The sequence below is a fragment of the Peromyscus eremicus genome, chromosome 8a (genome assembly GCF_949786415.1).
Source record: "Peromyscus eremicus chromosome 8a, PerEre_H2_v1, whole genome shotgun sequence".
In the NCBI taxonomy this organism is placed as follows: Eukaryota; Metazoa; Chordata; class Mammalia; order Rodentia; family Cricetidae; genus Peromyscus; species Peromyscus eremicus.
In genome coordinates, this window is record NC_081423.1 from 86,200,964 (window position 1) to 86,224,930 (window position 23,967).

Sequence of the window (23,967 nt, forward strand, 5' to 3'; positions counted from 1 at the left end):
AAGCTTGTCTGGTAGTGCTCTACCACCGAGCTACGCCCTCAGCTCTGGATTACCTCGGCTACGCAACATCGCCAGGCCTTCTAAGCATTTTAACAAAACAACTTGGTATTATTTAGAGGAGCGAGTAATGTAAAGCATTTCGCAAGAAATGGGCGCTGCAGCTCTGGGACACCAGGAAGGTGCTGGTGACTATATTTCTCCCAACTGTTGAAAGTCTGTGTACAGCACAGTCTAGCTTCACACTAATTAGGAAATCTTCTTCTTTATGTCTAATTTCGATGTTGATATCTGGGTATTTCCGACCAGGAACTCTGCTCCAAACTAGTTTCTACTTTTAGCTCAACCGCAGCAAATTTCCTTAAATATTTCTGTGAACCTGGCCCCGCCCATATAGCAGCACTGGGTTGGTCAGAATGCTCCCGGGGTTAGTTCAATCCCTGAGAATTTCCGGAGTTGATTGGCGGGGCAAATCAGAACTCTTTCTGCTTTTCTGATTGGTTGCTTGTAGTCTTGGGGGTGGGGCACGTGGGCGCGGCTCGCCCGGATGCGGTGAGCTCCCATTGGAAGATGAAACCGGCATTTCCAGAGCTTGGTGCCGTCGCCTAGGTCGCGGGGGTGGGGCCGCCGCTCGCCTAGCCTTTGTTGTCCTTTCCATTGGTCAGATTTCTTGTCACTCAAGAAACCTCGAGGTCATTGGCTCAAGGGCTCCCAGGAGGCGATGGGTGATTGGTTGGTTGCTGTTCCCGCCCCCAACCAGTCGCCATTTTATTGAGGCGAGCGGAATTCTTCTAGGCGGCCGGGCCGAGTAGCGGTTTCGGGACTGGCTTTGTGGAGGCGATCACTGCAGAGACAGGTGAGTCGCGGGCTGCAAGGGAGGGACAGTGGGGCCCGAGGCTCGGTTGATTTCCTGCGTGTCAGTGAGCAGGACACCGGAGAGCGGCGGCGGCAGCCTTCGGAAAGGGGCTGGGTCCACTGGGTTCCCCGCCTCTGTCGGGCCGGGCGGCGCGGAGCGGGTTGACGCTCGGCGGGCTCTGCGGCGGCGGCGTAGCGGTCCGCTGTCCCGAGGGAGCGGCCTGGTGGCCGGGGCAGACGGAGCCCTCGCCGGGCCCAGATTCACGGCGCGCGCGACCGCCCTTGCGCGCGCTCACCTTGGCTGCTGCTGTCGCCCGTGCCCTTGAGGTTTCACTATCATTGTCACTTAGGATTTTCCTCCGCGGACTTTTGGAAAAGGGTCCTAGGGTTGATGGATCTTACTCCAGAGGGCCCCTCTGCCCACCATGCAGCCTAAGACCTCGGGTATCGGAGCAGGGAGACAAACGAAGGGAAACGAGCGGGACAACCGTGAGTGCGCTGTGCGGTGACAAGGAGAATCTGGCACAGGGCCCTGAAAGCAGGAGGTTCCTCCCTTCCCTCCGAATGAATGGTCCTTTGAGTTTCCTGGTCTATGACACTTCTTCCCCCACCCCCGGAAACATGAAAGGAATCTAGGGATTTTGAATGCATCAAGGTACTGGACGGTTTTTAGAGTCTTGACAGACCTGTGAATGAGGAAAGTAGTCATTCTTTCTTTGATCATGTGGCTCTCATATGTGTACAGGAGAAATGTGCTCACTGTCTTTCATGGTAGAATGGAGCGGTGTGTACTTGGCCATAGTCCATGATATTAAACCGTCGTAGGAACTGTTGACTTTCAAAGGTGGGACTTCTAGAATCGGCCACTCTCCCCTCTGAGTCACTAGAATCTGGATGAATGGCTGTCCTTCACACACACACACACACACACATACACACACACACACACACACACACACACACACACACACACACACACCCAATAAAGCTTTCCTTGGCGAACAATTTGAAAAGGAAAACCATAGTTTCTGGAATAAAGGGTATTGTGGGGGTTTATTTTGTTTGGGTTTTGGGACTCTAGCTCCAGCCCTGGATGTTGTTTTGAACAGTCATTGTTGATCAAAGTGTACTGGGTGTGCACATCGTTCTGCTTTTAAGTCTTTGAAGTATCACACCATTCAAATAGGCTGATCTGTTAAGAAGAAGGCAAACTTTCCACAAAAACTCATCTGGCTTCATTGCTTTGTCAGATAACCTGCCAGATACTCTACTGAAAAAGAAAACTATTGATGCTTAAGCTGTTAGAAGTCAACAGAATAATTACCTTCTAGGGAGTAGTGACTGGAGGGGGCACAGGGAGGATCTGGTCTACTAATTAATTATCTTTTCCTTGACCTGGTTACAGTAGTTGTCTTTGGTTCATGAACATTCATATTTGTATTTGTTCATAAATTTTAAGAAGATGGTCAATACCATTGAATGCTGGATGCTAAAATATTCCCTCAGCCTGCCTACTTGATGTGTGTCTGTTGCTAGAGTTTTCCTGCCTTGCCCACAGTCAGGGCAAATCTCTCTCACCTGCCAGTCCCACAGCCACTCAGACCCAACCAAGTAAACACAGAGACTTATATTGGTTACAAACTGTATGGCCGTGGCAGGCTTCTTGCTAACTGTTCTTACAGCTTAAATTAATCCATTTCTATTAATCTATACCTTGCCACATGGCTCGTGGCTTACCGGCATCTTCACATGCTGTTTGTCATTGTGGCGGCTGGCAGTGTCTCTCTGACTCAGCCTTCCACTTCCCAGCTTTATTCTCCTCCTTGTCCCGCCTACACTTCCTGCCTAGCCAATGGCCAATCAGTGTTTTATTTATTGACTAATTAGCAACACATTTGCCATACAGAACATCCCACAGCATGTGTCACTTGGTATCTTCAACTCTGAAACTTCCTAGTCCTTCTCTGGGTATTGGTATTGTCTGCCAGCCAAGGGCAAGTGTAGTTTCCTAGGGATATCGATATTTTACCTGCCTTAAGAACTTTGCTTCATATTGTGGAGAACAGAGTGTCTGCTTCTTACATTTTTGTTTCAGGTGGGCTCAGAAGAAAGTCTAGTTGTTTGTTGTGGCATTTCTTCCATGCTCAAGATGACTAAAGGCTGCCACCATAGCATGGCACTGAGGCTGGGCTTCTGACATCCACTTGGATGCTGCAGTGGAAAGTCCAGTTTTCTGGCAGAGCATCAGAGGATAGCTTAGTGGAGCCTCCTTTGAAAACAGATACTTCTCCTTACTGGCCAAGCTGCACTTAACTTTTACTAGGAACCACTACTAAGTGTGCCATGTATTTTATGTGTGTTGCATTATATATATATATATATATATATATATATATATATATATATATATATCTCAAAGAGTAACTGTTCAACTTGCTTTTCATTTAGGTTACAGAATTCATCTACAATGGGGAATGTTTTTGAAAAACTGTTTAAAAGCCTATTTGGAAAAAAGGAAATGCGTATTCTTATGGTGGGCTTGGATGCAGCTGGCAAAACCACCATTTTGTACAAATTGAAGCTGGGAGAGATTGTGACAACCATCCCTACCATAGGTATGTCCATGACTGTGGCCTTACCAGTTCATAGTTTAGCACATTATACTTTGTGTTGCTTTTTCAAAATCTTCATTTGCATATGTATGTGTCATATGTGTGTATGCATGTCTATATCAGGTGTTTTCTCTATCACTTTCCACCTTTTTTTTTTTTTTGAGACAGAGCCTCTTCACTGAACCCAGAGCTTGCCATTTTGACAAGGCTGGCTGTCTGTTAAGCTTGCGGATCTTCCTGTATGACCACCCTCCACCCCTACCTTCCTGCAGCACTGGATACACATGTGTGCCGTTAGGCCCATCACTTTTTTTGTTTTTTTGAGACAGGGTCTCTCTGTGAAGCCCCAGCTGTCCTGGAACTCACTTTGTGCATCAGGCTGGCCTCAAACTCAGAGATCTGTCTGCCTCTGTCTCCTGAGTGCTGGAATTAAAGGTGTGCACCACCACTGCCCAGCAGGCTCTTATGTGTGAGCTGGGATCTGAACTCAGGTCCTCATTCTTAATCAGCAAGCAGTTAGCCCTCTGAGCCATTACTCTAGCCCCTGATGTACTTCTTATATTGCATATTTGTATTTTTCAAACCTTGACTACTTCAAGAACATTGATTTGAAGCCCCAGATGTTGTGTTATTTTGCTTTTTTTGAGACAAGTCTTACAATGTAGCCAAGCTGACTTTGAACTTGTGTCACTCCTGACTCATCCTCCTGAGTGTACCACCACACCCAACCATACGTATTTATAAGTGCTTCTTAGCATTCCTGGCATGTTCCTTGGCTTACAGGGGAGTTGTGAACAAATTTAGGTTAAGCAAATTTAGCCCTATTTGCTTGGGAAGGAGAAAAAGATAGTAACCATTGAGATGGTAAGGAAGTGCTACCCTCTACCCATTCTGTTGGAGTGGGACCTAGTACAAGCCTTAGGTGGGAACCAGTCATGCCTTTCTCCCCCTCCATTCTACCTGGCTTCCCCTGGGAGCATCTCTCCGAACCAGGTATGATTCTAGTGGTAGACTTTGTGTTCTTTTCGCCCTATCTCAAGACAAATACGTGAGGTGGCATCCAGCTGAAGGAATTCTGTGGTCTGTCCTCATGGTGAACCAGTGCTGTGTTTTATGGGCTCTTCAGGAGATTTGCAAAAGCAGTTTTGACAGAACTTAATCTTTACCTTGTGACTTGCCTACAAAACCAAATTCCCAGGCTGCCGTGAGCGAGCCTTTGGGCACTGTCTGAGTTTTGGCATGGCTAAGATGGGTCAACTTTCACCTTAGGCACTAGCTTTAGAGGGTGCAGCATTTGAAGAAAGTTGTAAACTAATAGAAATGTTCACACATACAATTTGAAAATGTTTTAGTTCAAAATGTAAACAGCTCTCCCCAGTTATAAAAACAATATAAGGACTGGCACATAGCTCAGCAGGGAAAGGCTCTTGCTGCCATGCCTGACCACCTGAGTTCGATTCCTGGAACTCCACAAAGTTGCCCTCTGACCTCTACATGTGCAACAAAGTGTGTGCTACATGGTACATGCATGCCCGTACACACACATACACTAATAAAACAAAAATACATGCTTCTATAAATTTTTATGTGCAAAAATATATACAAGTTTTGAATTGTCTTTAACATCCTATTGAAAGATTTTGATGAGTATGTTTGTAAAATGAGTGCTGCTTTCCCACTTTGCACTCAACAGTGTGTGTGCTCCACCTTCTGCCCATTTTCCTCTGGAGTGCTTTCCTGCCTTCTTCCTCTGCCCCTTCCCTTTTCCCTAGTGAACGCTGCCAGCACACTCTTTGGATCTCAGTTTGAGCATAATTTCTCAGAGGTTCCTTTCCTTTTCCCTTATTCTCAGTTTCCAGAGTATCCTGAAGTCCTTAGTAACACTTAGAAACACTTGTGGTTTATTGATTGTTCACTGTCTTCTTCCCAACAGTGTAGATAAGCAGGGACCACATGCGTCTTGTTCGCTGTTCCCAGCATCTGGTAAAACGCCTGGCCATGTTAGGTGTCTGATAAATCTTTGGTGAATGAATTACATACTGATGTGGTAGTTTGTTGAGCTAATGGCCTCCAATGACTCATGTTCCTCAACGCCTTTGCACCTCTTCCTTCATGGTGCTGAACTTGGTCATATGACTTGCTTTGACTAGTGAAGCATCACTGTCACTGAAAGCTGCCACCATCAGTTAAGGAAGCCAGTTCTAGAGGATAAAAGACCACCTGGAAAGAGAGTGGTCCAGCCTGCTGACTCACTAGGTAAATGTAGCTAAAGAAGCCGAAGCCACCAAAGAAGAGGTGCCCTTGAGAATTAACTCTTTTTTTTTGGTTTTTCGAGACAGGGTTTCTCTGTGTAGCTTTGTGCCTTTCCTGGATCTCGCTCTGTAGACCAGGCTGGCCTTGAACTCACAAAGATCTGTCTGCCTCTGCCTCCCGAGTGCTGGGATTAAAGGTGTGCGCCACCACTGCCCAGCTTGAGACTTAACTCTTAAAGCTGAGACCAAAAGAAAGAGCTGGCTTCACTAGACTAAAAGGGACAGCAGTAGGATGTTTTAATAACTGCTTTAGCGTTCCACTCTATGGCTGTAGTTTGAACTAATATTCGTGGATAGGTGTTTGTGCGCATGCACACATGCTCGCATTTCAGAGTGTGAAGGTCAGAGCATAGCCTTGGGTGTCATTCTTTAATTGCTATCCACCCCGCCCCACTCCCCAATTTTGAGAGGCAGAATCTCTCACTGGCATGGAACTCACCTGATCAGGTCAGGCTGGTTGGCCAGCAAGCCCCAGGGACCCTCCTGTCTGTCTCTCCAGTTCTGGGATTATAAATCCTCTAGCCCATGTCCATCCTACCCCAACTCCCCCCCCCCCCTTATTCTGGGGATTGGATTTAGGCCCTCACACTTACAAGGCAAGCATTTTACTTCCTGAGCTATTTTTCCAGCCCTTAGTTTCGCTTGTTTGTTTGTTTATTTTTTAAAGACACAGTCTTGCAATGTATGTGACCTTAAACTGTCAGCCATCCTGCTGCTTCATCCTCTCAATTGCTAAAATTTCAGGCCTGTGCCACCATACCAGGCTCAATTATTTGTTTTTTGTAGATGATGTCAAAGTAAATATCTTTCACTTAAAAATTTTTTTATTTATTATGTATGCAGTGTTCTGGCATGTTTGCCTGCATGTCAGAAGAAGGCACCAGATCTCATTATAGATGGTTGTGAGCCACCATGTGGGTGCTAGGAATTGAACTCAGGACCTCTGGAAGAGCAGCCAGTGCTCTTACTGCCTCTGAGCTATTTCTCCAGGCCTATCTTTCACTTTTAAAAAACATTTTTATTTTCTATTTTCTGTGTGTGGGTATTTTGCCTGCATTTATATCTGTACACCATTTGTGTACCTGGTGCTTTTGGACACCAGAAGAGGGCATCTGATCCCTTAGAATTGGAGTTACAGACAGTTGTGAGCCACTTTGTGGGTGCTGGAAATTAAACCCAGGTCCTCTGGAAGAGCAGCCAGTGCTCTAACCACTGAGCATCTCTTCAGTCTGTCTTACATATTTGCAAACATGTACTTCATTTCCTTGCAGTCGGTCTGGAAGAAGACTTCCCGTGAGATGTGAATATTTAATGTGTATATCCAGGTTACCAGACTAGTCTCCAAAAAAGGTTGTGCCACTAGCAGTGAAAAGTGGAACTCTGCCATCTGATAGGGAGAAAACACTGACTTCTTTTGGGATTGTTTTTATTGTAGATGAATAAATCAAAATGTCTCCCTTTGCTCCTTGATTTGTTTTTATTTTTATTGTTCAGTTGTTTTTTGTTGTGATGTTTACTCTCTTACTAACTTGAAGAAATGCAATCTGGATCATGAACAACTCTTGTCAGGCGCTTATTTTCCAGTTGATAAATTTGTCTTTCAACCTTGTTTTTTGCTATGTTAACATAAGGAAATTTTAAATTATTAGAAAACCAAATTTATGTTTCTTTTCTTTCTGAGTTTTATGGTATCTTTAGACAATTCTTTTTAAGATCATAAAAATATTTGCTGGTATTTTTTTTTTTTTACTAACTTTACAAGGTTTACATTTTTCATTTTAAAAAAATTAAAAAGGAGACTAGAGAGATGGCTCAGCATTTGAGAGCACTTGCTGATCATGCAGAAGATCCAGGTTCAGTTCCTAGTACCTAGATGATGGCTCACAGCCATTTCTAACAGGGGATCCAATACCCTTTTCTGCCCTCTTTGGGTACCAGATGCAAATGTGGCACACATACATGCCAACAAAACATTCATGCACATCAAATAAGAGTAAGTGAAGTTTTTTTTGAAGAATAGATAATGTGACCATTAGCTAGGTATTGGACTTTCAAGAGTAGAGAGTTGTCCAACAGCATTATTGAATAACTTTCCCATGCTAACGTGAAATGCCTTATCATGTACTAAATTGTTCATTCAGAAGTGTCTTTCTACACCACTTCCTGTTATATTTGTTTGAACTTTATTCAAGTATTATTAGAAAGAATTCATTACTCATTTTCAGAAATTTTCTTGACTTTAGAAGAGCAAATAAAAAGCCACAGAAGGTAAAGAGGTGGAGTTAATAGGAATACATAGGGTTTTAATGAGGCATTGCCCAAGCTGCCTTTGAACTCTTTAGGTAGCTGAGGATCTCCTTGAACTCCTGATCAGTCTTCATCTGTCTGGAGTGCTGGGATTACAGGATGTGCTACCACACCCAGCTTACATTTATTTTTTAAGATGTGAAATATGAAGTACACAGGCATACACATATGAAGTACATATGTCCATATACATAAGGACAGGTTGGAGATGACTCAGATAGAGGAGAGATTAGCAATGTGTACAAGACTTCGGACTGTCTGGGTAGGTTGAATCCAGTACATAGATGGAGGAAATTGTCATCACATACTCAGTGTTCTAAGGTAGAGGGTAAAAAGCATGGGGAAGAAGTAAGTACATTTTTTTGTTTTGTTTTGTTTGAGACAGGGTTTCTCTGTGTAGTTTTGGTGCCTGTCCTGGATCTCTGTAGACCAGGCTAGCCTCGAACTCACAGAGATCTGTCTGCCTCTACCTCCCAAGTGCTGGGATCAAAGGCGTGCGCCATCACCGCCTGGCAAGTAAGTACATTTTTACACTGTGTGGTGGGAAGTGGAAGTCATTTCTGTGGATGGCTCTCTTTGTTCAGAAGTTCCTGGAAGGTCTTCTGATAGAGAAGCAGAGCTAGGAGGTTGCTGCTTAGATGGGTGGTTAGTGGTGGGTGGTCAGAGCAGAGAAGTTTTGAGACACCAGGCACAGTGAATGACAGAGTGAGAACTTTCTCCTTGTGATCTACAGCTCTGTGGTTTACAAGCGCTTTATAAGTTAACGGTACTATGCAAGTGTTAATTGAACTTACTTTGAATTGTTGGACAGTGAAAATCATACTGAAAAGTTTTTCTAACATCTCTACTTAGGTTTCAATGTGGAGACTGTGGAATATAAAAATATCAGCTTCACGGTCTGGGATGTTGGTGGCCAGGACAAAATCAGACCTTTGTGGCGACATTACTTCCAGAACACTCAAGGTAAAGATTGGAAGCGTGTGTACTGAATGTGTCTGAAGATGGGAACTTGCGATGCCTTTTGGCACTGCTTTGCTTTATTTTATTTACTTATTTAGATTTTTTGAGACAGGGTTTCTCTGTGTAGCCTTGGCAATCCTGGAACTCACTCTGTAGACTAGGCTGGCCTCAAACTCACAGAGATCCGCCTGCCTCTGCCTCTCGAGTGCTGGGATCAAAGGTGTGCACCACCACCACCCAGCTTGGCACTGCTTTATTAGGATAGCCAGCCATTCCTGCACTTACTGGGGAAGTGTCTTTGTGATGTTGCCCTTAGACATATCCCAGAAAAAGGACTTGGGTTTGAACTCTTTTTAATGCAGAAGTTTGGGAAAATGGATTTCATCTTTCAGTTAATTGAGTGATGTTTTAGATGAATTGCCAGTTTTTGAAGAATTTGAATTCAGTCGGCTCCTTTAAATCTCCTGAGAATGCCTGAAAGTCACACCCGTAGGGAAAGGGATGGGTAGGGATGGCTGGAACTCCAAATCCTGTCATCTTGTGTGGCCACAGTGCTTCACAGTGCTTCCCCGCTGGCCCTCCTGCTCCAGGTATCTCTAACCACCTCACATCTGCACCTGTTTCCTTATCAGTGAGTTCTGGGAAGCAGTTCTAATCCACTCCTGTTCCCAGTATTTTCAGTAAACGGTGCCTTACTGGGTCTTGCCAGTTGAAACAGACTGTTCACACGGTTTTCACACCCTGGTTCCCATGTAGACTTTACCGTATGGCATCTACAGATTATTCACTTTGGAGTCTACTTAGAATATATTCGCTTTGAAGATTCTGAAGCTGATGGAGTTTTGGTTCCGTGTGTCTAATAGTAAAGACTTTAACATTTGCCAGCCTTTGGGACCAAACCGCCAGGTTAACTGTCCCTTTTATCTCGACAGTAATTTTTTTTTTTTTTTTACCTACACTGGTCAGGTAACTGTATTTGTAGTTACTTTCTCAGCTTGTAGATTTTAGAGTATCTTTCCTCAAAATAGAGTGGTTTTTAAAAAAGTTTTTCTTATTTTGAGACAAAATTATGTAACCTAGGATGGCTTTGAACTTAAAACGTAGTTAGCCTTCACTTACTTTCTTTTTTCTTTCTTTTTTTGTTTTTGTTTTTGTTTCGTTTTTTTGAGACAGGCTTTCTCTGTCCTGAAACTCGATTTGTAGACTAGGCTGGTCTTGAACTCACAGAGATCCATCTGTCTCTGCTTCCTGAGTAAAGGTTTGCACCACCACCTCCTGGCCCTGGCTTGTTCATTTATTAATGGACACTTAGGTTGCGTAGAGCAATTGGGCGAAAGATTTTTCTGTTGTTGTTTTGTACTTGTATTCTGTTGTCATATTGTGTGTATGTATGTGTACATACATACATATATACAGTTTATATACACACACATACATATAAACACACACACACACACACACACACACACACATATATATATATATATATATATATATATATATATAAACTTTTTTACCAGGGAATAAAGACATGCACTTGTTATATGTAGTCCAGGCTGTCTTAAAACTCAGGATCTTCCCACTGCAGCCTCCCTAGCTGAATTAGCCAGTTTTGTCCTGCTTTGTTTCTGCTATTGGATCAAACCCAGGCCCTCAAGCATGCTAAGTAAGCACCCTGCCACTGAGCCTCTAGACCTATATAAACTACTTTTAAGTTTACAGGTCATTGGTATTAAATACATTCATAATATTGTACAAACATAACCATTGTCTGTCTTCAAAAGCTATCTCATCTTGTACAACTGAAATCCAGCACCCCTTAAACACTGGCTCTCTCCCATCTTGAGCCCCCAGAAGCCATGGGTTTTCATACTTTGATGCCAAGTATGCTCAGATGATGTCAGCCTAATTTCCCCAAATGAAACTCCTATCAACCTTTTACCACATAATCCTAGTGTACATTGAAGGATGTTGAGTATGCTGTTGTTTTGTTAGGAGCTGCAAAATGGTGGTTTCTTTAAATTGTGTTATTCCTTCTGAGAGAGCTCTGCCTAATCCAGGCTGGCCTTGAACTCTTTATTGTTTTGCTTTGTGGTGTTGGGCTTGAACCCAGGGCCTTATGTATGCTAAGCAAGGACATCAAGCCACTCCCCCAAGCCCTTTGGTACTCTTTCTCTATTTGTCTGCTGAAATTCTTTTAAATACGGGATTTCCTGAAATACATTCTAGACAAGGAAGTCAGGAAAAATACTTCAATCTGTATTTTCAGAGAAACCACATCACTCCCATGGTGAAGTGTAATTTACACTGTGATTTAGCGCATTGCAAAGAAGGCTACATTTTTTTTTTTGATGCTCACTAGAGTGTGTTTATCTTGGACTGGTGCTTGGCAACTTGGCCACTTTGCACCTTCTCATCTGTAATAACTAGAACAGCTGGGTTTCAACACAGCTGCTGAGAAACCTCGGGAAAGTTGGGTAAGTTCTTCTGCCTCCATTCCCTCCTCTTAAAGAGGCTAATGCCTGCTGCCCGAAGCCCCGTGCCGAACTGAGACTAGTTTTGTGAAGTGCTCAGTTGTGTGCCTGAGAGGCAGCAGCGCTCAGAAGCCGGGGCCACACTTCTTCTCCACGCTATTCAGTTTTCACTGAATCAAACATCAAGCTGAGGTGCATTTTGTCTTTAGTCTTCCATTTGTCACAAGCCTAATTTTATAGAATTTCAGTAGCGTTGCTCTGATGGAGGAAGTAGCTGTGTCCTGGGAGTGAAGGGTGGTAGTGTGGGCTCTTGATGAAATAACAAGTAGGAGCTGTGTGAAGAGCGGACTCGCCGTCTCGGGCCGGGCCACGTGTTTCATGTGGGAGGAGTCTTGGAGGCTGCCCCTGTTTGTCTGCCACCTTCCCAAAGGTCAGACTGTCTTTTAATTTCAATTTTCTCCATCAGTCTGGTGAGTATGACAGACCTTAATGAATGCTTGTAATTCTCTATTAAGACATCAAAAGCTAAGCCTGGTGGTTCAGGCTTGAAAGCCAAGAGAGGATCACAAGTTCAGGGTCTGCCTGGGCCACAGAATAAATTCAAGAGCAGCCTTGTCAGCTTTGTGAGATGTTTCAAAATAAAAAATAAAAAGCCTGAGGGTGGAGCTCAGAGCTCAGAGCTCAGGGCTCGAACGTTTTTCCAGCATGTAGCAGGTCCTAGTCTCTCCCAGCCCTGTGTGGGTTTACCTGTGTAGACTATAATTTACACTGTCTTGATTTCCTGATAACTGTAGCGTGCATAAAATAGCTCATTAGTTCTGATGTGGATTTTCTCCTTGATTTGTGGGTTCTTTTTTTGGGTGGGGGGGAGGGACAGATTGAGACAGGGTTTCTCTGTGTAGCTCTGACTGTCCTGGAACTCACTCTATAGACCAGGCTGGCCTTGAACTCAGAGATCCACCTGCCTCTGCCTCCCAAGTGCTAGGGCTGAAATCATGAGCCACTACACTCAGCTTGATTCTTTTAATTATTGAATGGCAGTATATCTGTTTCAAAGAAAGGAATACAAAGAAAAAAGGTTTGTTTCACAGTTTACTTCCTACACACAACCAGCTTTATGTTTTTGTGTCTACACATTTTTTCTACAAGTATAGACGATATAAAAAATGTAACACACACGTTCCCCTACCTTCCTCCCTTTTTTTCCAGGGTGAGGGGCAAGGCTGAGATCAGACTTAGAACCCTGCACATGCTGGGCAAGTGCTCTGCCGCAGGGAGTTGCTATGTAGGTCAGGCTTGCCTGGCACATGGTTCTCCAGCTGTGTAGGGCTCCTTTACACACTCTTCTTGTGTCAGTGTGACTTTTCTCTTCGTAAGTATAGTCATTCTGATGGTAGGTCCTTAGGTAAGGACCTGTATCAACAGTGCAAAGTAGGACGTGCTGTAAAGTTTAACTTAATTCTGTTTCACTGGTAAGGGAAGGAGTATGTATTTTGGCTCTTGCTTTCAAAGGACTCCATCCCTGACTTCTTGGGTCTCATGCACATGGGCATCATCATGTTGATGGGAGTATTCAGTAAAGGCCGGAAAGCTGTACTTGTGTTAGGACTAGCAAAGCGACAGCAGTCAGTTCTGCTCTGTGGGTTTTGCTTTGGCACTAAGGATCTGCTTGAATTTTCACATCTGCTAGAGTACTTTGTCAGAATTGGAGTTCAGAACTGCGGTAGCATACCAAATCTGTGTGGGTGGGCCTTGAGTGCTTTCCCTTTTTAATCTGATGCTATACCAGATACAGCTTTGACTCGCATGAAGATTCTAAATGTGTCAGAAGCCCTGAGAGCGCTTGTCTGCTGGGTAGGCTGCCTGCAGGGCCTGGGACACACAGAGGCATGGGCAGAGGGCCAGGCCTGGTTTTCTCTCTTGGCCTGTTGTGAAATCTCACTGTCATCTGACCCTACTTCCTTTTGTCTATCAGAGTCTCTCATCCCATAGTGTCCCCATGAAATGTGCCTTAAGCTGGGCACAAAGACCTCTAGAAGAGTCCTCTTAGCAGCTCACTTTCTCTTCAGACTTCTGCTTCTGTCCCGGGGTCTCCCTGTGACTCTTTCCTGCTTGTCTTCTGTCTCTTCCCTGAGCTCAGTGCCATGCCCTTCTGATGATAGCTAGCTGTCTGTCTCTCGCCAGGGTTTTCTTCCAGGAGTTTCCCTGCTTGGATCACTTGACCAGCGTCTGATACCTTGTCCTGCTGGCTCCTTGAGACCTCCAGTGTGCCTGTGACTTAAGAGTGTTAGGGTCCACCACTGGCACTGTATACTCCTGGGATGATCTGATGGATGCCTAGAAGAGTCAGCTTGTTAGCGCCCACATCCCAGAGATGGAGTAGCTGTCACTACTGGTAGTCTAGCCTAGGCTCAAGGAAGTTTTTTTGGCACCTGCCTCACATTTCTGTCTCAAAGGCCTTGCTTTCAGCCAAACACCAACTTGCTGCTGGTATCGTCACATGGAATACTGGCAGGGAGTCTTCCCAAGTCTGTGCTCACCCCTGCACGTTCCTCCTGCCTTACTGCTTTCTCCAGCAGTGTGGCAAGTCTGGGCAGGCTTTAGCCATTCCCTTAGGAGTAATGTGGTAGCTCTGGTGGTGCCTCCTTCAGCCTGCCCTGCCTGGGTTTCTCACCTCCTGGAATTTCTCTGCTGATCTAGTAGGGGTGTCAAGGCCCTGACATCCGCTGTCCAGAGCTGGGCTGCACTTCACAGTTTAAGGACACAGCTTGTATAAGAGTCCCTCACTTGCGTCACCAGCTGTAGCAGGACTGGGGTCCCCCAGCCACTCTTACTTCCCGCTGGGTGGTTACAGTGTGGCAGTTTTCACCCCACTGGCAGGTTAGATAGCTTGTGAGGATGAATCACAGAACTCAGGACAGAGCTAACCTTAAAATGACAGTTTTATCGCAGCAAAGGACATAAATGCCGCAGTCACAGGAAGGACCCAAGAGGTGCCGACCAGCCACAGCCTCTGTTGTCCACTGCTCCCAAATCAGGGACCAGCCACTGGGTTCTGCTAGCGCACGCATGTGAGACAGTGAACAGTGCTGCCACCAGGGAGGCTGTGTGAGCTCTGTGAACATGGTTTTTATTGGGACTTTATTACGGAGGCACATGGAGTCAATCATTTGGCCATGTGAGACCAACCCCAGGCTCCCTCTCTTCCCTAGAGGCAGTCTTATTAGTATAAACTAGCAGGGGTGGACTCCCCACCATCAAGGACTCCTCTCCCATTCAAAGTTCTGGAGACAAAAGAGCAACCACATTCTTCTTCTTTTTTTTTTTTTTTTTAAAGATTCATTTATTTATTACATATACAGTGTTCTGTTTGCATGCGTCCCTGCAGGCCAGAAGAGGGAGCCAGATCTCATTATAGATGGTTGTGAGCCACCATGTGGGTGCTGGGAATTGAACTCAGGACCTCTGGAAGAACAGCCAGTGTTCTTAGCCTCTGAGCCATCTCTCCAGCCTGCAACCACATTCTTTACTGTAGGCGTCCACAAGAATCTCTTGACTTTGTTACAAATGTGACCTACAAATGTTGAGGGTTTTATAGCTTTTAGGTTCCTCTTGGGTATGTATGGAAGGACAAACAATGCCCCCCTTTTCCCCTGCGGGGACAGAAGGCTTCCATGTGGCTTGGAATGTCCAACAGCGTCCAGCACTGCTCACCTGGGGGTTGCCAACTTGACTACTCATTTTTATGTGAACTGTCCTTCCTTCGAACTTCCTCAAGCCTTCATACCTGCTTCCCTGGTCCACTTCCAAGACAGCATACCTGCTCCTAGGCCTTCAGTTCAGGCTCTGTCTTAGGGAACCATACTCAAACGCTGTTCATTGTATAAACCATGTTCTTCCAAAATCCTTTTTCCCTCTGAGGTGGAAATTAAGTGACTGATAACTAAGCCTAGCTTTCCTTTGTTCCCTCTGGTTAATCTGGTAAGTTGCTGTGATCCTTCTAAACAAGATAGGTGAGGTGAATGTATAATAAGCTTCCTAACTTTGGGGATCATATAGACTTTCCAGAAATAATAATGGGGTGGGAGGCAGGGAGACAGAGTCTCATTATGTACAAACAGCTCAGCCTGACCTTGAACTTGTGTGTAATATTTCTGCCTCAGCCCTCCCACCCCCAGAGTGTTGGGATTATAAGCCTGCACGGTACTCTTCCTGTTGCCTGCCTTCAGTGAAGCCTTGCAGTGAGCAGGGAACAGCTGTGTGGTTATATAAACAGCTGCTCTCTCCCGGTTCATATTACTAACATGCTTGGGATTTCTTTTTTAGGTCTGATTTTCGTGGTTGACAGTAATGACAGAGAGCGGGTCAATGAGGCCCGAGAAGAACTAACCAGAATGTTAGCAGAAGATGAGCTCAGAGATGCAGTTTTATTGGTGTTTGTAAACAAACAGGTATGCAGTTGTTAGCTTTCTGAACACTGAGACTGAAATTTACTGCCAGATGGCTCATTTAAATATATAGGTATCTAAATTAGATGTCTGCCTCCTCCATCTCCTTTTTATAATGTCTTGTAGTCGCTCCATAAATACTAATGGAGCATCTGCTAAGTTCCAGGCTACGCCGCAGGTACTGGGTACTTAGCAGTGAACCAGAAAGGCCCTGTATTTGTGTTTACTTTGTGGTGGGAGGAGAGGCAGTGGATAAAGACTTTTTAATGTGTCTGGTGGCAGGAGTGCAGAATGGCTGTGGGAAGTGCTGGGCATGACTCTTAATTCTGAGCCAGGAGGGAAGGGTTCCAGAAGCAGAATGAGGGGTGGGCACAGGGAAGACTGGGTCCTTGGGCCTGTCGTTGGGGAGGAAGAGGCTCGTCTAGGGAGGAAAGGCCATGAATGTGGAAGGAAGGCTGGTGCAGAACTGCCCAACCTCTGGAGCTGAGCAGAACCAGATGCCAAAGAGAAGATGGAGCGGGATTCTGGAGGCGACCTGTCCACCGGGCTGTTCCTCTCTCTGCATGCCTTATGCAGCTGAGATCGTGGTGTAATGACGTGCTGCAGCCACGCCTGCCACTTCAGACTTAGCAATTGCAGTTTGTCTCGTCACCCCCACTCTATAAACATGACTTCCTGTGGTGGGTGGATCATGATTCCCTCACCTGTCACCCTGTTGTGCCGGCAGGATGCCAGGCAGTTTAACTAGTGGACACAACAGGCTTTAAGCAAGAAAATCATGGCTTTATTTTTAATGATAAAAAGGGAGCATGTCCAGGGTAGGAATTTGAAAAGCCGCTTAGAATGTTAAGTGAAACATCTTTCCTGTGTGCATATGAACGTGTGAAGAGCCCTTAGGACTGTGTGGCTAGGAGTGGGGGCAGCTTTCTCCCACGATGACTTACACAGTGTGTTTCACAGTGTACACAAAGCAGTATTCCATTTCAAGAAAGCCAGTGTTATATTCTGAATGATCTTCCATTCCTCTAGCTTTGACTGTGAGTTAAAACAGTCAAATTTTTTGTATCTCTTTCCAGAGGTAAGACTTTCTATGCTTATATAAACAATTATGTGATTGTATTTCTATTTAACTTTCAGAGATTATGGTATGCATTGTTTTGTAGCCTTTTGTATTTTCACTTAGCATATATTTGACATTCTTCCATATCAGTACATCTAGATCTTCCTTTGATGCTGATGTATTCCAGCTAGTTTCAGCTTACTGTGTGGGTAACCCAGGTATAGGTCAGAGAAAAGATTCCTGCTTTACATTCTAGGTAAAAGAGACCTGGTGTGTAATTAATACACAGAGTAAATAACTTCTATTATATGGTCACACATAGGGGTGCTATGATAAAAAGACGAAATGAGCCAGGTAGAGGCCCCAAAGCCTGGCAGGCTGTGGAGGCGGCTTTGGCTCTTCTTGGGGAGCAGAGGCGCTTTGGTTTTAATAAGAGGATGTGATCTGATACTAGGTGTTGGGGGCAAGCACGGAAGCAGGGTGAGCAGTGAGGAAGTTGTTTCCATTATCAAGGTCAGGTGGAGTCAGATCAGGGTGGTGGTAGAGAGGCTGGGGAGAGGTGGTCAGATTCTGAACAGATTCTGATGGTAGGGCCGTTGGGATCTCCTGTTGTGTGGACTGAGAAGGAAAAAGTGAAGGTTTGGGGCCTGAGCAACTGAAACGGGGACGGAGGGTTGGGGTCTGTTTTAGAGGAAGGTCCTGCCGATACAGGTTGGTAAACTGTCGGCTTGCTTTTTTTAAGGATCTTCCCAATGCGATGAATGCAGCAGAGATCACAGACAAGCTCGGCCTCCACTCCCTTCGCCAGAGAAACTGGTACATCCAGGCTACCTGTGCCACCAGTGGCGATGGCCTTTACGAGGGCCTGGACTGGCTGTCCAACCAGCTCAAAAACCAGAAGTGATCAGAAGCACCCATTCCCCGTGCACTGTGGCGAAGCCAGCTGGCCTTTCCTGTGTGCATGTGAGCGTGTGAGGAGCCCATGGGCCTGGGCAGCTGCCAGTGGGGGCAGCTTTCTCACACCGTGCCTTATACACGCTATTCGAAAACCAGTATTCCATTTTAAGAGAAGCAGTGTTACATTTTGAATGCTACGTTCCATTTCACTAGCTTTGATGGTCATTTCTGCTGAGGCCCCCTGGGTGTGAGTGCTAGAGTGTCTCCAGGCTGGAAAAGAAGAGAGCTGGAGCCAGACAGGTCCCATTGTGCAGTCCTGGGTCTGGCATCTCCACACACCCGGGATCCTGTTGGATTTCAGTGTCCTTTTGTAAGAAGAAAGGAAGGAACTGTCATTCTTTCCCATCGTGCCAAAGCGAGCAGCTCACTTGTCGTGCTTTAACGGTCCTCAAGAAGAGAAGCTAGGTGATGACCACAGGTTGAAGAGCCTCAGGGGGCAATGCCTCCCCTGGGCTCTGTTAGTTCATACCGACTTGTTTAGCTTGCTTAGTCAAAGGAATCAGTGACCTTTTTCATTAGAGTATCAAGACTGTAACACTAGAGAAGTTTCCAGCCTGTCCTTCACTTGCCAAATGGAGACCCTGTGGGCTGGTGGCCCAGCAGGAGGCCAGGACTCTTACCCCAAGCCACATGGTCCACAGTGGAGTGCAGGTTGGCTGGAGGGAGTGAAGTGAGGTGGCTCTTGTGTTCTGGCATCACCGTCTCAGGCCCTCGAGGCTGCTGCTCCCACTTCCCTGCTCTGTGCTGAGTGTTCCTCACAGGAAGCAGACAGATGCCCCTGGTGGAGTCGTCACTGTGTCTGGTTGTCCTAGTCTGCTGTAGGCTTTTGGTTAGTATCTGTTTGCAGAACCGTACACCTAGGAGTTCTGAGAGTTTGTGAGAAAGTCGTGAGGTTCATGTAGGGATGGAGTTCCCAGTGACCCCTGGTCCTCCCTGGGTTGGTGCTAAACTTTGCTCTGAGAAGCATTTTTACCTAGACTACTCTGGCGCACGGGCTCCCTCCTCAACGGCAGTATTGTCTAGAGAGCTGTTGGAAGTGTGTGCTGTGCTGCCCTGCAGATAGCGGTAGACAGGAAGGTCTGGAGAGGAGCTGGGCTTAGCCCCAAGCCCTCTGTCCACACAACTCCTGGCCACATTTGTACCGAAGCCCTTCTGCTTAACCTTTTAAAACCCCTTTCAAAAAATCTTGATTCCTACTTTAGGAAGGGGAATGCAAGCTGAATTTTAAGGAACATGATAAAACCTTGTTCATTGGTAACAAAGTTATACTAGGAAAAAAAAATCCATGTCATTGTGAATGTGGACTGTGATGATTTTCTTTAAAAATCATTTTCAAGAATGTTCATTGCAATACTGGCAACAAAGTCCAGATGTGATTTTTAACCACAGAGGAATTCCTGAGAAATGTTGAAGTTGTACACCTCCCATTGGCAGGGAGTCTCTTGCCCTTTGTAATTATGCTTAGTGTGCCTGGCCTGGTGCTAGGGCACAGTAAATGTGGTGATTGGTTAGACAATAAAGAACTTCCTTGAGAAGGAGGAGACATGGCCATGTTCTCCTGGATGTCTGAACTGAGTCAAGTCTCTTTCCCCTTATTTCTGACTTTCTCCTAGAAGCTCTCAGGATACACACACAGGACACACCAGGAGGTGCTGCCCTACCCTCAGCCCCTGCCTCCCTCCTCACTGGTACTTCTACGCCATGTCTCTCATGTGACTTTGGAACTGAGGTGTCAGTAAAGTGCAAGGAGGGGCACTTCACTCTGGTGGATCTGAACAGACCTGGTCTTTGAAAGCCACGTTTGCCTCCAGCTTGCCCTGCCCTCCAGCCACTCGCTGTTAGCCCTGCTGTGTCCGAGCCTGTCTGTCTGCCGACTTGAGATACCAGTACTGACCCCAGGGACGAGGACTAAGTGATACATGCTTTTGAATGCCTTGCTCTGCTCTTTCCCCGGGTAGCATGGTGTCCATCCAAGGACAGCAGCACTGTCTCCAACTGGCCAGCATTACTGATAGCATGGGAGAGTTGCCTTAGCAGCCTTGCCTTTCCCTGGCTGCCGAGAGCTCTGTCTTTTTTAAGCATGCTCAGTGCAGCAAGACTGGTCCAGATGCTCACAGAAAAAGCAGATTGTGGAGGCCCAATCTGCTTCCTTTAGTTTTTTATTTTTATTGTACAATTCAGTGAGTCAGTATGTTCAGAGTATGTCACTGCCAATTTTAGATGATCTCCATCAGCACCAAAAGAAGTCCCGTGTCCCTTGGCATCTGTCCCCTCTCCTCCTGTCTGGGAAGCTTCTGGGTATTTTAGAAGCACTGAGGTTGCAAGTGGCCAGGGACTTCACCACCCTAGGAAGGGCAGAGGTGCCACTGCAGCACGACACCAGGTGTGAAGGGGCTGTGGTCGTCCAATCAGAAGGGAAGAGCTTGGGCTGGGACGGAGAACACAGAGCTCTTCCATGTACCAGCTGATCCTCACCTTCCTGTCCTAGAAACAGTCCCAGGGTTTATCAGGGGCACAGGTCTTCGTGAATGTCAGAATATGGGACATTATGGGTAGTTGGGCCTGGGAGTCACCAGTGTATTGCAGAGCATGTAATTTGAATTGTTAAACATCATGTCTCAGTGGTGAGGATATTTCCACAGTGTTAGGACAGGAAGAGTATGTGGTTTGTTTCAAAGTAGGTTTCTTGTGTGACCAAAGTGATCTAGGGTCCTTGGCAGGCATCAGGTAGATATTGTCCTGCCATTATCACCCTGGAAACCCTGGTGACAGGCTCTGGAGAGGCTTTGAGGTGTCTAGTTCAGAGGTAACTTCATATACTCATAGATGTGGGCATCCATACTCAATTTGAAGAGCTTTTTCTTTTTAAAATTTTATTTTATGAGTTTGGTTATTATGTCTGTGTGCTGCATGTGTGCCTGGTGCCTTCAGAGGCCAGAAGAAGTCTGATCTGGAACTGGAGTTACAGACAGTTATGAGCCACCATGTGGGTGCTGAGAATTGAACCTGGGTCCTGTGGAAGAGCAGCCAATGTTCTTAGCCGTTGAACCTTCTCTCCAGCCTGAGAGTCTTTTCTATAGGAAAGAGAAAGTCAGGGCTGGAGAGATGGACGCCCTCTGCACGTCCCCCTGTATATAGCTTGCTTTTATTCACTGCCACTAGGTGGCGCTGCTGCTTCACCCCAGTTCCTCTAACAGCCCTGCCCAAGTAGAAGGGAATCCATCTTCCCTTGTAGGTAGTGAGGGCTGGCCAACAGGAGTAACTCGTAAACAGGGCTGCCTGGAAGAGAAGGTGAAGTAGGCATCGGAGCAGAGAACGTTGAGGGTGGTAATAAAGATGTCAGAAGCCTCAAGGGTTGCTGGGCTCTGTATACATCCTCTTCCCAGCGGGCACATGAGCGGCATCTGCATTACAAAGGGAGAAACTCAAATATAAAAAGACAAAGTGATCCCAGCAACGTGGGTGTGGGGGCCGAGCATGGGGACTGCGGAGAGTTCCGGGCCACCTGGGCTGCATGTGAGAGCCTTTCTCAAAAAAAGGAAAGAAAAGAAAAAGGGCGGGTGAGATGACTGGGGGAGAGTGTTTGCAGGAAGACTGTCCTTCAAGTTATCCTCTGGTTTTCATCTGTGCCATGGCATGCCCATGCCCACTTACACATACACACGATGTAAAGAAATGAAGGGAGGAAGAAGTTAGCATGATTTGTTGGAGCCACCTGGACACTGTTCAAATGCAGGTCGGTGACACTGAGATCCACACTCCTCTGAGTTCTCACTGCTGCTGTAGAGTCCGCGGAAGACCACGCAGCAGGCCCCCAGGGAAGGAAGCAGAGGGAAGACGAACATTCAGAAAGGTTGCTGTGTTAACAGTGACACAACTAGCAGTTTGGTAAGACCCATCCATTGTCCACTTAACAGTGGGTGAGTTGTATGGTCTGGAAGTTATACCTTAGTAAAGTATGAAATGTACAGTCCTGAACCCACAGGGATAAGGGAACCTGTGGTGGAACAAGAATTTATTCTGAGTTGGCCACAGTCATGAGGAGAGAGAGCATTTCAGAGTGGAACCCAGCCCCTGCTCTATCTTAGTGTGGGGACCTCAGGGCTTCTAGAGCAGGCCTCTCCAGCTGGGATGACATGCTCACATCAGGTGAATCCCATCACTCATGCTTGTTATGCTGTGAGCAAAGTAAGCCCATCTGTTGCCCTACAACACGTCTAGAGCTTGACAGTCATTTCATCCTCTCAAGTCTTTTTACCCCAGAGAGAAACTCCCAGTGTTCTCCTAGTTGTGAGAGTTCTAGGTGCCACTTTCTTCTTGCCGGGGTTTCTTAACATTAAGATGCAGGGTCTTGGATACTGAAGTCAAGACACTGGGTTTAAATTCTTGCTCCATCACAGGCCAGCTGTGTGACCATGATTAAAAACACGTATCTCTAAGCTGGGTGGTGGTGTCACACACTTTTGATCTCAGCACTGAGAGGCAGAGACAGACGGATCTCTGTGAGTTCAAGGCCAGCCTGGTCTACAGAGTGAGCTCCAGGACTACACAGAGAAACCCTGTCTTGAGAAACCAAAACATAAATAAATAAAAACATCTGCCTCTGGAAACCTGGGACTTCCCCGAGTTACTGTGGGGATTGTGCTAACGCGCACTGTCTCCCTATGTGATCTCTTGGCCGGGGGGTGAGGGTGGGGGTGGTGGGGTGGGGTGGGGTGGGGTGGTGGTGGTGTCAGCCTGGCTTGGTGGTAGCTAAATAAATACAGGAATGAAGGCCTCAAGCAGCCACAGCTGATAATAAGATACAGCAGGGAAACAGCAGTTGGAGAGCTCTGCCGACCGACCCCTGGCAGGCAGAGGTGAGGCCCCAAAGCCTGCCGTCCACAGTGCTAATGTGCCACCTTCGATGCCCAGGAAGTCCGTGTTGGCCAGCACTCCCCCTTCCTCTTCTTCCCTCGACATTTTCCCTTTGAGACCAGGTCTTGGCTGTGTAGCCCGGGCTTGCCTCTTAACTCAGGTTTACTTACTCCACCTCCTCAGTGCTGGGATTTCAAACAGGTGCCTGGCTTTCCAACATTTTTTTGTTGGAAAAATTTCAAACATGGAAGTTAAAACTAGTTATCTAGAAACTCTGTCTAAATACTGCTGCTCACTTTGGCCACATTTCCTCTGTAAACTTCCATTTTCGTTTTCCTTTTGCTGACTTCTTTAAAAATAACACAGACGTTGTGAGCCTTTGTCCCTGAGAACATCAGCAGGGATCCAAGCCTTCTTCATCAGAAGCAGAGAATCAGGGGGCCAGAGAGATGGATCCGCAGTGAAGATCACACACTGCTTTTCCGGAGGACCAGAGTTCAGTTTCCCCATACCCACATCAGGTGGCCCACAAGTGCCAATAATTCCAGCTCCAGGGGATCTGATACCCTCTTCTGGACTGCACAGACACCTGCACCCAATGTGCACTCACCACCCTCATACACCTAAATAAAAGTAAAAAAAAAATATTTTTAAAGAAAAAAAAAAGGGCATACAAGACCAGTGTCAGAAAGCTGAAGCAGGAGGATCACGAGTTCAAGGCCAGCCTGGGTGGCATGGGGGTGCAATGTGGAGGAAGGGAGGGAGAGAATGGAAGATGACAAGTTCACTGTCGTACTTAAGGAACTCCTCAGTCATTTTCTAACATCTTTGCTTTCCAGTTGTCTCCTGCTGTTTTTATAATGGATTTTCTCTCCCCAAACTAGGATCCAATCAACTTTCATCCATTACATGTAATTATATTTTCTTTAATCTTCTTGATGACAGTTTTTTCCAGTCTTTGGATCTCCCTTCCCTTCACTGCACAAACCTAGACTACAGAGCCAGCCAGGCCACATACCCTCCACCCTTGAATTCCTGTTGTTCCAGACATCTATTACATCATCCACCTGAGGATAGGGCTTCTGAGGGGATGCGAAGTTCCATTGTGGCCAGGACTGTGGTTCCACT

The 23,967-nt window shown here is 46.1% G+C and overlaps 1 protein-coding gene across 1 annotated transcript; it reads left to right on the plus strand.

The window, feature by feature from the left end:
• The first annotated feature begins 735 nt into the window (after window positions 1-735).
• On the plus strand, window positions 736-19,211 carry LOC131917828 (ADP-ribosylation factor 2). The gene is made up of 5 exons (XM_059271931.1): window positions 736-853; window positions 3,301-3,467; window positions 8,936-9,046; window positions 15,844-15,968; window positions 17,768-19,211. The coding sequence occupies exons 2-5, from the start codon at window positions 3,320-3,322 to the stop codon at window positions 17,927-17,929; spliced, it is 546 nt and encodes a 181-aa protein (XP_059127914.1). The 5' UTR covers window positions 736-853; window positions 3,301-3,319; the 3' UTR covers window positions 17,930-19,211.
• Window positions 19,212-23,967: the final 4,756 nt, after the last annotated feature.

Coding starts and splice junctions, on each gene's coding strand:
- LOC131917828 (XM_059271931.1), top strand. CDS start 3,320: ATGGGGAATGTTTTTGAAAAACTGTTTAAAAGCCTATTTGGAAAAAAG. Junction 9,047..15,843: donor TTACTTCCAGAACACTCAAG/GTAAAGATTGGA, acceptor TTTCTTTTTTAG/GTCTGATTTTCGTGGTTGAC. Junction 15,969..17,767: donor TGGTGTTTGTAAACAAACAG/GTATGCAGTTGT, acceptor GCTTTTTTTAAG/GATCTTCCCAATGCGATGAA.